The 12,240-nt window shown below is 43.9% G+C and overlaps 1 protein-coding gene across 5 annotated transcripts in view; it reads right to left on the minus strand.

Annotated features, from left to right (window-relative positions):
• rnf123 (ring finger protein 123) overlaps window positions 1-12,240 on the minus strand; it is a 133,537-nt gene that overhangs the window by 19,433 nt on the left and 101,864 nt on the right. For all 5 annotated transcript variants that reach the window (XM_088071110.1, XM_088071115.1, XM_088071121.1 and 2 more), the window contains one exon: window positions 6,351-6,445. In XM_088071110.1, the coding sequence (XP_087927236.1) occupies window positions 6,351-6,445 (95 nt within the window). The remainder of the gene's footprint in view (window positions 1-6,350; window positions 6,446-12,240) is intronic.

The following is a 12,240-nucleotide window of genomic DNA, read 5'->3' on the forward strand; positions in this document are numbered from 1 at the left end:
CATGAAGCTACAGAGAAGACGATCAACAATAATATTAATGGTCGATATTTATATTTTAACTTAAATACTCGTTTTATAAAATGCATTGCAGCATAATTCACAGTTTATATTTTATACAATTAACACACTCAACACGTCGCGCACATTTATCATTTTAAAATCTTTACATACTGTATTTTTATATATATTTTCTCACACTTTGTGCCGGTGCTTATTTCTGCTTCTGTTATTCTCTTTGTTATCAGAGAGACTGTAACAAACCACAGTTTCCCCCCGAGGGGATCAATAAAGTATTTATGATTCTCAAACGGTGTAAAAGTGCAGAATTTAGGTTCAAACTGGGAGGAGGATCACACGCTGTGATCAGCTGATCACACGCTGTGATCAGCTGATCACAGCGTGTGATCAGCTGATCACACGCTGTGATCAGCTGATCACACGCTGTGATCAGCTGATCACACGCTGTGTGTGTGTGTGTGTGTGAGTGTGTGTGAGTGTGTGTGTGAGTGTGTGTAATCTGTCTGTTGGAAATCACTCGCTCTAACAAACGCGTGTCCTGCAGGCAGCAGAATAAACAGCAGAGACCTGAATCTCTCACCGTTCTCCTCAAGAACCAAACATCAGAACATCTGATTGTTTCTGAGCACCAGCTCATGGAACATTATAAACATCATTATCAGCATCATGGAACATTATAAACATCATTATCAGCATCATGGAACATTATAAACATCATTATCAGCATCATGGAACATTATAAACATCATTATCAGCATCATGGAACATTATAAACATCATTATCAGCATCATGGAACATTATAAACATCATTATCAGCATCATGGAACATTATAAACATCATTATCAGCATCATGGAACATTATAAACATCATTATCAGCATCATGGAACATTATAAACATTTTCAGCAGGTCAGGAAACAAAATCTGTGGAACAGATGAACTTCAGAGCTGCTGTGAATTTTTTTTTATTTTGTTCCGTCTCCATCGTGTTTAATTTTATCATCAGTCCTACGGTTTCCATGTTAACTGCTCATATTCTCTAAACTGTAGTTCCTCGTATTAGCATGTCTTGTTTTTTGTGTATTCTGTCCTCAGTCACTGTTTGTCTCTGTAGTTTTGGTTCCTCTGTGAGAATCCTTCAAAACACTGTAAGCTCTGATTTTATAGCCGCTTTATAAATAAAGTTATTATTATTATTAGTAGTAGTAGTAGTAGTAGTAGTAGTAATAGTAGTAGTAGTAGTATCCCTGACACAACACAGGATGAAGTTGTTCCACACTGTTCTACAGGACGCACTGACATCTGCAGACAAAGGCAGTGAAGAGGAAGAGCAACACGGTCGAGAACCACGCAGCATTTAGAGCAGATTTTTAGGATTGTCTTTTCTGATGTTTTATGGGGAAGGAAAATGTCCTCAGTGTGATTTTTAGAAGTCAGAGAGACACAGAGAACAGATCAGGGTGGAACCATCACACCGCCAAAGAGTTCTCCGTAGAACCTTTCAAGGGAGGTTCTCTCTGCAACCTTTCACAAGAGGTTCTGAGTATGATCCTTCATGCTGGGTTGTAGGTAGAACCCACTGAAAGGGTCCAAAACAACAAATAGGGTTCTCCTATAGGGACAAGCTGGAGAACCCTAAATAGTTCTAGTTCTGACCTTAACAGCTAACAGCAGACAGTCAGGATCTTTAAAGAGCCGATATAAAAAACGACGGACAGACGGACGAACAGACAGATGACAGCGCTGCAGATGAAAATGTTCTTGATTGTTCCACAGCAGAACGTGTCCGTGTGTGAGCGTCGTTCTCTGTGAGCAACATCAGAAGAGAAACTGGTTTTTTCACTTTGACGCCCTCTTGTGTTCTGCGTATCAGAGGTTAATCACGGAGAACACGATCCGTGGAGACGTTCGAAAAACAAACAAGTTCGAAACAAGCTTCCAGACGATGAATGAAGCATGACGAAGCAGCTCCTCTCTGCTCCTCTCTCCTCCTCTCTGCTCCTCTCTGTTCTCCTCCTCTCTGTTCTCCTCCTCTCTGCTCCTCTCTGTTCTCCTCCTCTCTGTTCTCCTCCTCTCTGCTCCTCTCTGTTCTCCTCCTCTCTGTTCTCCTCCTCTCTGTTCTCCTCCTCTCTGCTCCTCTCTGTTCTCCTCCTCTCTGTTCTCCTCCTCTCTGCTCCTCTCTGTTCTCCTCCTCTCTCCTCCTCTCTGCTCCTCTCTGTTCTCCTCCTCTCTGTTCTCCTCCTCTTTCCTCCTCTCTGTTCTCCTCCTCTCTGCTCCTCTCTGTTCTCCTCCTCTCTGCTCCTCTCTGCTCCTCTCTGTTCTCCTCCTCTCTGCTCCTCTCTGTTCTCCTCCTCTCTGTTCTCCTCCTCTCTGCTCCTCTCTGTTCTCCTCCTCTCTGTTCTCCTCCTCTCTGCTCCTCTCTGTTCTCCTCCTCTCTGTTCTCCTCCTCTCTCCTCCTCTCTGTTCTCCTCCTCTCTGCTCCTCTCTGTTCTCCTCCTCTCTGTTCTCCTCCTCTTTCCTCCTCTCTGTTCTCCTCCTCTCTGCTCCTCTCTGTTCTCCTCCTCTCTGCTCCTCTCTGCTCCTCTCTGTTCTCCTCCTCTCTGCTCCTCTCTGTTCTCCTCCTCTCTGCTCCTCTCTGCTCCTCTCTGCTCTCCTCCTCTCTGCTCCCCTCCTCTCTGCTCCTCTCTGCTCCTCTCTGTTCTCCTCCTCTCTGTTCTCCTCCTCTCTGCTCCTCTCTGTTCTCCTCCTCTCTCCTCCTCTCTGCTCCTCTCTTCTCCTCCTCTCTGTTCTCCTCCTCTTTCCTCCTCTCTGTTCTCCTCCTCTCTGCTCCTCTCTGTTCTCCTCCTCTCTGCTCCTCTCTGCTCCTCACTGTTCTCCTCCTCTCTGCTCCTCTCTGTTCTCCTCCTCTCTGCTCCTCTCTGCTCCTCTCTGTTCTCCTCCTCTCTGTTCTCCTCCTCTCTGCTCCTCTCTGTTCTCCTCCTCTCTGTTCTCCTCCTCTTTCCTCCTCTCTGTTCTCCTCCTCTCTGCTCCTCTCTGTTCTCCTCCTCTCTGTTCTCCTCCTCTCTCCTCCTCTCTATTCTCCTCCTCTCTGCTCCTCTCTGTTCTCCTCCTCTCTGCTCCTCTCTGCTCCTCACTGTTCTCCTCCTCTCTGCTCCTCTCTGTTCTCCTCCTCTCTGCTCCTCTCTGTTCCTCTCTGTTCTCCTCCTCTCTGTTCTCCTCCTCTCTGTTCTCCTCCTCTCTGCTCCTCTCTGCTCCTCTCTGTTCTCCTCCTCTCTGTTCTCCTCCTCTCTGCTCCTCTCTGTTCTCCTCCTCTCTGTTCTCCTCCTCTCTGCTCCTCTCTGCTCCTCACTGTTCTCCTCCTCTCTGTTCTCCTCCTCTCTGCTCCTCTCTGTTCTCCTCCTCTCTGTTCTCCTCCTCTCTGCTCCTCTCTGTTCTCCTCCTCTCTGTTCTCCTCCTCTCTGCTCCTCTCTGTTCTCCTCCTCTCTGCTCCTCTCTGCTCCTCTCTGTTCTCCTCCTCTCTGCTCCTCTCTGTTCTCCTCCTCTCTCCTCCTCTCTGCTCCTCTCTGTTCTCCTCCTCTCTGTTCTCCTCCTCTTTCCTCCTCTCTGCTCCTCTCTGTTCTCCTCCTCTCTGCTCCTCTCTGCTCCTCTCTGTTCTCCTCCTCTCTCCTCCTCTCTGTTCTCCTCCTCTCTGCTCCTCTCTGTTCTCCTCCTCTCTGCTCCTCTCTGTTCTCCTCCTCTTTCCTCCTCTCTATTCTCCTCCTCTCTGCTCCTCTCTGTTCTCCTCCTCTCTGCTCCTCTCTGCTCCTCACTGTTCTCCTCCTCTCTGCTCTCCTCTCTCTCTCCTCTGCTCCTCTCTGTTCCTCTCTGTTCTCCTCCTCTCTGTTCTCCTCCTCTCTGTTCTCCTCCTCTCTGCTCCTCTCTGCTCCTCTCTGTTCTCCTCCTCTCTGTTCTCCTCCTCTCTGCTCCTCTCTGTTCTCCTCCTCTCTGTTCTCCTCCTCTCTGCTCCTCTCTGCTCCTCACTGTTCTCCTCCTCTCTGTTCTCCTCCTCTCTGCTCCTCTCTGTTCTCCTCCTCTCTGTTCTCCTCCTCTCTGCTCCTCTCTGTTCTCCTCCTCTCTGTTCTCCTCCTCTCTGCTCCTCACTGTTCTCCTCCTCTCTGCTCCTCTCTGCTCCTCTCTGTTCTCCTCCTCTCTGCTCCTCTCTGCTCCTCACTGTTCTCCTCCTCTCTCCTCCTCTCTGTTCTCCTCCTCTCTGCTCCTCTCTGTTCTCCTCCTCTCTGCTCCTCTCTGTTCTCCTCCTCTCTCCTCCTCTCTGTTCTCCTCCTCTCTGCTCCTCTCTGTTCTCCTCCTCTCTGCTCCTCACTGTTCTCCTCCTCTCTTATCAATAATGGATCGGGTTCCTCTCTGCGGTGGACTCTGACGGCAGAGAGGATCAGGATCAGGAGGATCAGGAGGATCAGGTTTCCTCTGCGGAGCAGGAAATGGTTTCCTCCTCCTGACCGCTCTGGCCCTGAAGGGCAGCGGCAGCAGACCGACCGCCTCTGACTCTCACTCTACTCTCCTCGCTTTAAATGTTCGTACGAGTGTTTCAGAGCGCCGCATTTTACAAGAACTGCGACACGGTGTGAAGACGACAATAAAGAACCCGCTCAGCTGCAGCCTGTCAGCTGTTAAACACGTTTAACCCTTTGAGCTCTGCGGGAGAGATGGTCCTCGTATTATGATGGCGTTTCTTTGAGTATCTTCAACAAAGTGAACTTTAGGGTTATGTTTCTAAATAAACCGTAATAATTGATGTAAGTATTGAAATTCTGTCGTTAAAAAAAAAAAAAAAGTTTCTCATCAGATTTTACAAAATAAAACAACTAAAAATATTGATCCAAAATATTTTTAAATGTAGAAACGTAAACATTTGCCACTGAACCGTTGTCTGAACTCTGAATATTATTCCGTTTTTGGGATATTTTTATGAGCAGAGTTTAAAGCTGATCTGATGGATTCGTTATTCGTTCCTCTGGAGCCACCGTATGTTTTCACACCACAGGAAACACGGTGTGATGACATCATTGTAGTTGTCAGGTCCGGCCCGGAGAACCACACCACCCCAACAGAACCCCAAACTGTTCTCTCTGATGATCTTAAAATAACAAAGAAGAGATAAAAGGAAGAGATGCTGTGTCCCCAAAAAGTCCAAAAGAGCCACAGAGCCAGCCCTACCGAACAAAAGAACCAGCCCCACAGAGCCAGCCCCAAAGAGCCACAGAGCCAGCCCCACAGAGCCACAGAGCCAGCCCCAAAGAGCCACAGAGCCAGCCCCACAGAGCCACAGAGCCAGCCCCAAAGAGCCACAGAGCCAGCCCCAAAGAGCCACAGAGCCAGCCCCACAGAGCCACAGAGCCAGCCCCAAAGAGCCACAGAGCCAGCCCCAAAGAGCCACAGAGCCAGCCCCACAGAGCCACAGAGCCAGCCCCAAAGAGCCACAGAGCCAGCCCCAAAGAGCCACAGAGCCAGCCCCACAGAGCCACAGAGCCAGCCCCAAAGAGCCACAGAGCCAGCCCCACAGAGCCACAGAGCCAGCCCTACAGAGCCACAGAGCCAGCCCCACAGAGCCACAGAGCCAGCCCCAAAGAGCCACAGAGCCAGCCCCAAAGAGCCACAGAGCCAGCCCCAAAGAGCCACAGAGCCAGCCCCAAAGAGCCACAGAGCCAGCCCTACAGAGCCACAGAGCCAGCCTCAAAGAGCCACAGAGCCAGCCCCACAGAGCCACAGAGCCAGCCCCACAGAGCCACAGAGCCAGCCCTACAGAGCCACAGAGCCAGCCCCAAAGAGCCACAGAGCCAGCCCCACAGAGCCACAGAGCCAGCCCCAAAGAGCCACAGAGCCAGCCCTACAGAGCCACAGAGCCAGCCCTACAGAGCCAGCCCTACAGAGACAACACTACAGAGACAACCCACCAAACAAAATAACCAGCCCCACAGAGCCACAGAACCAGCCCTACAGAGCCAACACTACAAAACAAAAGAACTACTGTTCACAGCGAGCGGGACTGAAGCTGCTTCAAAGAAGTTAAATATTATCTGGTGATAATTTATGTTTTTATAAGTTAAAACAGAATGAGAGCAGAACCGATGTTATCTGTTATCTATCAGCTCACAAACAAGCTGGCACACTAAGCTGCTCAGTAACAAGGCACCGCTGCTGTTTGTGTGTGTGTGTGTGTGTGTGTGTGTGTGTGTGCGTGCGTGCGTGCGTGCGTGCGTGCGTGCGTGCGTGCGTGCGTGCGTGCGTGCGTGCGTGCGTGCGTGTGTGTGTGCGTGTGTGTGTGTGTACTCACAGCTGTGCTTGCTGCAGCCTGTTTGGATTCTTCTGTGAGAAACGCCAACATCAGCTCCACCTTCTGCTTCTCCTCGTCGCTGATGTAGTCCGTGTCTGTTGGAAAGGAAAAACACACACACACACACACACACACACACCTGTTAAACATGCTGTGTTATTAATTATTGCTGATGTAATTATTTCCAGCAGCTGTTGGTCGGGTGGAGTCGGTCAGACTGAAATTATTCTGATTACAGATTCAGTCTTTACATGGACATTAAATAAAGTGATGTGATGTGTGTGTTTATGCAGCAAATAATTTATCAGAACAGAAATATTTTTTAACGTGCAGAGTGGGTCTAATGCTACAGATACATATATGAGAAGTATATATGAATATATATGAGAAAGGAAAAACAAATAAAATCTATTTTTGAGAATTATTCACTTTCACAGCAGCAAATCTGAAAACATGAAATTAAAGTAGGAGCTGTGAAAAAAATGAGACCTGGAGATCTCGAAAATATAATTTTTAAGAGAAAAAAAGGAAAGAAACAGATTCTTTATTCTGAAGAGCATTTTTCCTGAAAGTAGACATGATATTTCTACCGTTATTACACCATGTGCACTTTTTATTCAAATACAGATTTGTTGAAGTTTCCAGTTCATGAGTTATAAAAATACAATTATTTGTGTTTAAAGCTGAGCAAATAATAATGTGTAGATGACCAGATTTAATTTGCTGGGAGAGAACAATCATTTTAAGACAATTTAAAGCAATATTAACTCACTATATAGAAATTAACTAAGAACTTATGAGGAAAAAAGTGGAATTTAGTTGATAAAAATAAAAATGTTTTGTGTTCTCTTCAAAAATAAGATGCTATAAATCTATTTCATTATTGATTTTTTTTTATTATTTCTTTTCATTTTTTCATGACTTGATTTTACTTATTAGTCAGAGCTGTGATAAAAGTTTCTATAAAGTCTGTTGGAGAAAAAAAAGATGCTGGAATAAAAATATATTTTTACTGAGAATTGTTTTCCTCTTTTTAGTATCCATGAGGTGCTCTTACTCTACAGGAGTCATCAAACAGCATCAAAGTAGAGCCCCGCCCCCTCAGAGGGCACAGCTAAGACACTAATGTCCTAAAATCCTTAAAATGTCCTAAATTCCAAGAAATGTACCAGAATCCTAGAAATTCCCTAAAAATCTAAAAACTCTAAAATCCTAATAACATCCTAATATTCTCAGAGTGTCCTTAAATTTTAGAAAAGTCCTACTTTCCTGTCAATCCAAAGTCATAGAAAAGTCCTCAAATCGAAGCAAAGTCATCAAATCCTAGATTTGGGCTGGGTGATATGGAATAAAGTCTTACCACAAGATATCTTTTCACATCAGTCGATATCGATGTATATCACGAAATATGAAGATATCATCAGGTTAATTTTGGTTTAAATATTTATTTTCTGTCAGACATTGAACATGACAAATATACTGTAGAACAGCATCACCAGCTGGAGGACCTATTCTACTAAAACTCACAGAGGTCCAGTTACTAAAATTTCCTCCCAGCAAAGGTCCGAGCCTCAAACCTCAAATCAACATCACCATTAATGAACATTTTACTTTGATTATCATTCATTAAAGATTATTTTGCTCTTTTTTTGTGGTTTATTTTTTGTCCTCATAGTTCACTGACACTTTCGAGCATTATATAAAAATGAAAAGCTCCATCTGAAACAGACTTCAGGTAAATTGAAGCACATTGTGCTGATAATAGTCCAACCTCTCCTGACTGCAGGACTCTGACTTCAGCTTCTGTCAAACTTCTGTGCTGTTAATCATTTTACTCAGGAATTAAAAACTTTTGAGTCGGCCTACTTCTCCTATAGCTGCCAACATGAAGTCTTTTTCCTCTGTTTTTTGGGTAATATCTGATGGTCCCCTCACAGCTAATATTCAAGTTTTCTTGTCACCTTTTACTTTTTGTCACAGACATTTCTTGCCGTTGCCTTTTTTCCTTGTTTTTTTGGGGGTTTTTTTAAAAACAGTTTTTTCAGGTTTCACAGGTTTAAATGCTTGTTGGAGGCGTCTGAACGCAGCACAAGAAAACTGCTGCTGATTAAGGCTGTGAAGGGTTAAACAGCTTTCCGCTCTCACCATTACGTGTTGAGCGCTGCTAGGAAGGCTGAAATCGAGCGGACCGACTGATGCGTTGTCATGCCAACATGCATGTTTCGCTGCGGTTTTAAGAGCAAAATAAATCAAACGGTGAATTTGGATGGCGCCGCCTCTCTGTCGTATCTCACTCGCTGTTATTGTTATTATTCCTGATCGGTTCCAGCGCACCACGTGGCATCGCCGTGACGGCGGCGTCAGTTTTGGTGAAGACTGTTTCTATGAGGGGGCGTTCAGCATCATGTGACAGTGAATGATGTCATGTCAAGCTGCAGCTGCTCGTCCTCTAAACTAACTTCAGGACTGTTTATCTGAAGCAGCTCACTCACACATGATGCAACGCTGCTGCAATGAATGCTGGGACTCCCCGTCTGCTCTCGGATCATCATGCGACCTGTTTCTATTCTCGCTCACTGTGAAGGTCTTTTATTCTCACGGTGCAAACATGTTTTCACTGATGGGACGGAGTCAAAGGCTTCAGATCAGAGGAATAAACACTAACAAAAAGCAGATAAATGTCGCCGTCCTCACTGTTAATAATCAGAAATAAAGACGTTTTCGTGTGAATAACTCAGTTTATCTCTATGACATTCAGCTCTAGTGCTGGGCAGAAGGACGAAGACTTGGATTATAGTATTTTTTATGATTCTGGTGATTTTGTGGTATATCGAGGTGTTTTTCTTCATCTTTTCACGGACTGGGTCCTTTGTGTAGCTTCATATTGGCTTATTTTACTGTCAGCAGGACGTAAAATAAAAACATTTTCATGTCATCGTGTATGAAGACCAGAATCAGGATGGCGCTCTCACTGTACCTCTTGATGTCGGTCCCCAAAGGTTCGCACAGAACTTTAAATTTGTCGCCTCCACATGGAATAAATTACAGCAGGACTTAAAGCAGTCTGAGCTGATCACTATGATCAATATCGCTTTTAAAAGGTCCAGAAAATGGAACTATTGGTCAGTGTGAATGTTACTCCAGTTCACCGAACTCTGATGATGACTGCAGCAGTTTAACTGGAGACTGTGCTCCCTCTCTGTATTGTGTGATAGTTGTATTTGTGTGATAGTTGTATCGTGTGATAGTTGTATTTGTGTGATAGTTGTATTTGTGTGATAGTTGTATCGTGTGATAGTTGTATTTGTGTGATAGTTGTATTGTGTGATAGCTGTATTTGTGTGATAGTTGTATTTGTGTGATAGTTGTATTTGTGTGATAGTTGTATCGTGTGATAGTTGTATTTGTGTGATAGCTGTATTTGTGTGATAGTTGTATCGTGTGATAGTTGTATTTGTGTAATAGCTGTATCGTGTGATAGTTGTATTTGTGTGATAGTTGTATCGTGTGATAGTTGTATTTGTGTGATAGTTGTATTGTGTGATAGCTGTATTTGTGTGATAGTTGTATCGTGTGATAGTTGTATTTGTGTGATAGTTGTATTGTGTGATAGCTGTATTTGTGTGATAGTTGTATCGTGTGATAGTTGTATCGTGTGATAGTTGTATTTGTGTGATAGTTGTATCGTGTGATAGTTGTATCGTGTGATAGTTGTATTTGTGTGATAGTTGTATCGTGTGATAGTTGTATTTGTGTGATAGTTGTATTGTGTGATAGCTGTATTTGTGTGATAGTTGTATCGTGTGATAGTTGTATTTGTGTGATAGTTGTATTGTGTGATAGTTGTATTTGTGTGATAGTTGTATCGTGTGATAGTTGTATCGTGTGATAGTTGTATTTGTGTGATAGTTGTATCGTGTGATAGTTGTATCGTGTGATAGTTGTATTTGTGTGATAGTTGTATCGTGTGATAGTTGTATTTGTGTGATAGTTGTATTGTGTGATAGCTGTATTTGTGTGATAGTTGTATCGTGTGATAGTTGTATTTGTGTGATAGTTGTATCGTGTGATAGTTGTATCGTGTGATAGTTGTATTTGTGTGATAGTTGTATCGTGTGATAGTTGTATTTGTGTGATAGTTGTATCGTGTGATAGTTGTATTTGTGTGATAGTTGTATTTGTGTGATAGTTGTATTGTGTGATAGTTGTATCGTGTGATAGTTGTATCGTGTGATAGTTGTATTTGTGTGATAGTTGTATCGTGTGATAGTTGTATTGTGTGATAGCTGTATTTGTGTGATAGTTGTATCGTGTGATAGTTGTATTTGTGTGATAGTTGTATTGTGTGATAGCTGTATTTGTGTGATAGTTGTATCGTGTGATAGTTGTATCGTGTGATAGTTGTATTTGTGTGATAGTTGTATCGTGTGATAGTTGTATCGTGTGATAGTTGTATTTGTGTGATAGTTGTATCGTGTGATAGTTGTATTTGTGTGATAGTTGTATTGTGTGATAGCTGTATTTGTGTGATAGTTGTATCGTGTGATAGTTGTATCGTGTGATAGTTGTATTTGTGTGATAGTTGTATCGTGTGATAGTTGTATCGTGTGATAGTTGTATTTGTGTGATAGTTGTATCGTGTGATAGTTGTATTTGTGTGATAGTTGTATCGTGTGATAGTTGTATTTGTGTGATAGTTGTATTTGTGTGATAGTTGTATTGTGTGATAGTTGTATCGTGTGATAGTTGTATCGTGTGATAGTTGTATTTGTGTGATAGTTGTATCGTGTGATAGTTGTATCGTGTGATAGTTGTATTTGTGTGATCTTAGTCCTCTTAGCCAGTTTACTCTTGGAAAAGAGATTTTAAATCTCAATGAGTCTTTAGCTGGTTAAATCAAGGATACGTGTGTGTGTGTGTGTGTGTGTGTGTGTGTGTGTGTGTGTGTGTGTGTGTGTGTGTGTGTGTGTGTGTGTGTGTGTGTGTGTGTGTGTGTGTGTGTGTGTGAAGGTCCTGTATGGTGTTTGCATGGCTCCACAGATGGTACAGACAGTTGCTGAATGTAAACTTACTGAACAAACAGAACTTAAACACAGATCTGCCAAAAACATTGAAAATCAAAACTCAGTAATCAAAGTATCAAAAATGTTTCTGCTTATAACAAGTTTCTGAGTAGATCGCACAGTTTCTATATTAAATATTGCTAAAATAAGTTTCTTGTTTTTTATGCTTTTTTTCATTTGAACATGGCTTGATTTTAAAAGGCTCATCCTGTCTGTGTTTTATACTGCCTATTATCTTTAAACTTCATTTGAAATCGTTTTAAATAAAATTTCATCTTTCCACTCCTCTTGGCACTTTTACCTGCTGCGCGCAGTTTCCCATTTCTCTCAGCCGACCGGCAAGGTCTGTTTGTTTTTGTGGCTCTTTAGTTCTGTTTTTTTTGTCCATAATGTCTTTCTTGTCCTTTTTGTGACATTTATCTGCAGGCTGTGAGTCCAGGTACAAACGTGCGGTCGTGTCGAACGCGGCGTGATTCGGTCAAACGGACATTTTGGGCATGACTCAGTTTCTGTGGGTCATGATTCACAGAGGTGAAGCTGCTGCTCCGTGTGAAACACGCTGTCACCGATCCGTCTCCTCCCTCCTCCTCTCTGCACATTCAACCTCCCACTTGATGGCTTTCGATTTGTCTTTCCATTTTCTCCCCTATAGCCTCCCCCGCCTCCCCCACCTCCCCCCGCTCTCAGACAGATCCAGTGTCAGTGGGGGAGCGGCAGCAGCCGCTCGGCCCGATGATATTGGCTCGCTGGACGGCTGCCACGTCCACAGATTACCATCACCACACATGATGTCAGGAGGGAGGAGGAGGAGGAGGAGGAGGAGGAGG

The sequence above is a fragment of the Plectropomus leopardus genome, chromosome 2 (assembly GCF_026936395.1).
Source record: "Plectropomus leopardus strain MGB_pleo_1.0 chromosome 2, ASM2693639v1, whole genome shotgun sequence".
Lineage (NCBI taxonomy): Eukaryota > Metazoa > Chordata > Actinopteri > Perciformes > Serranidae > Plectropomus > Plectropomus leopardus.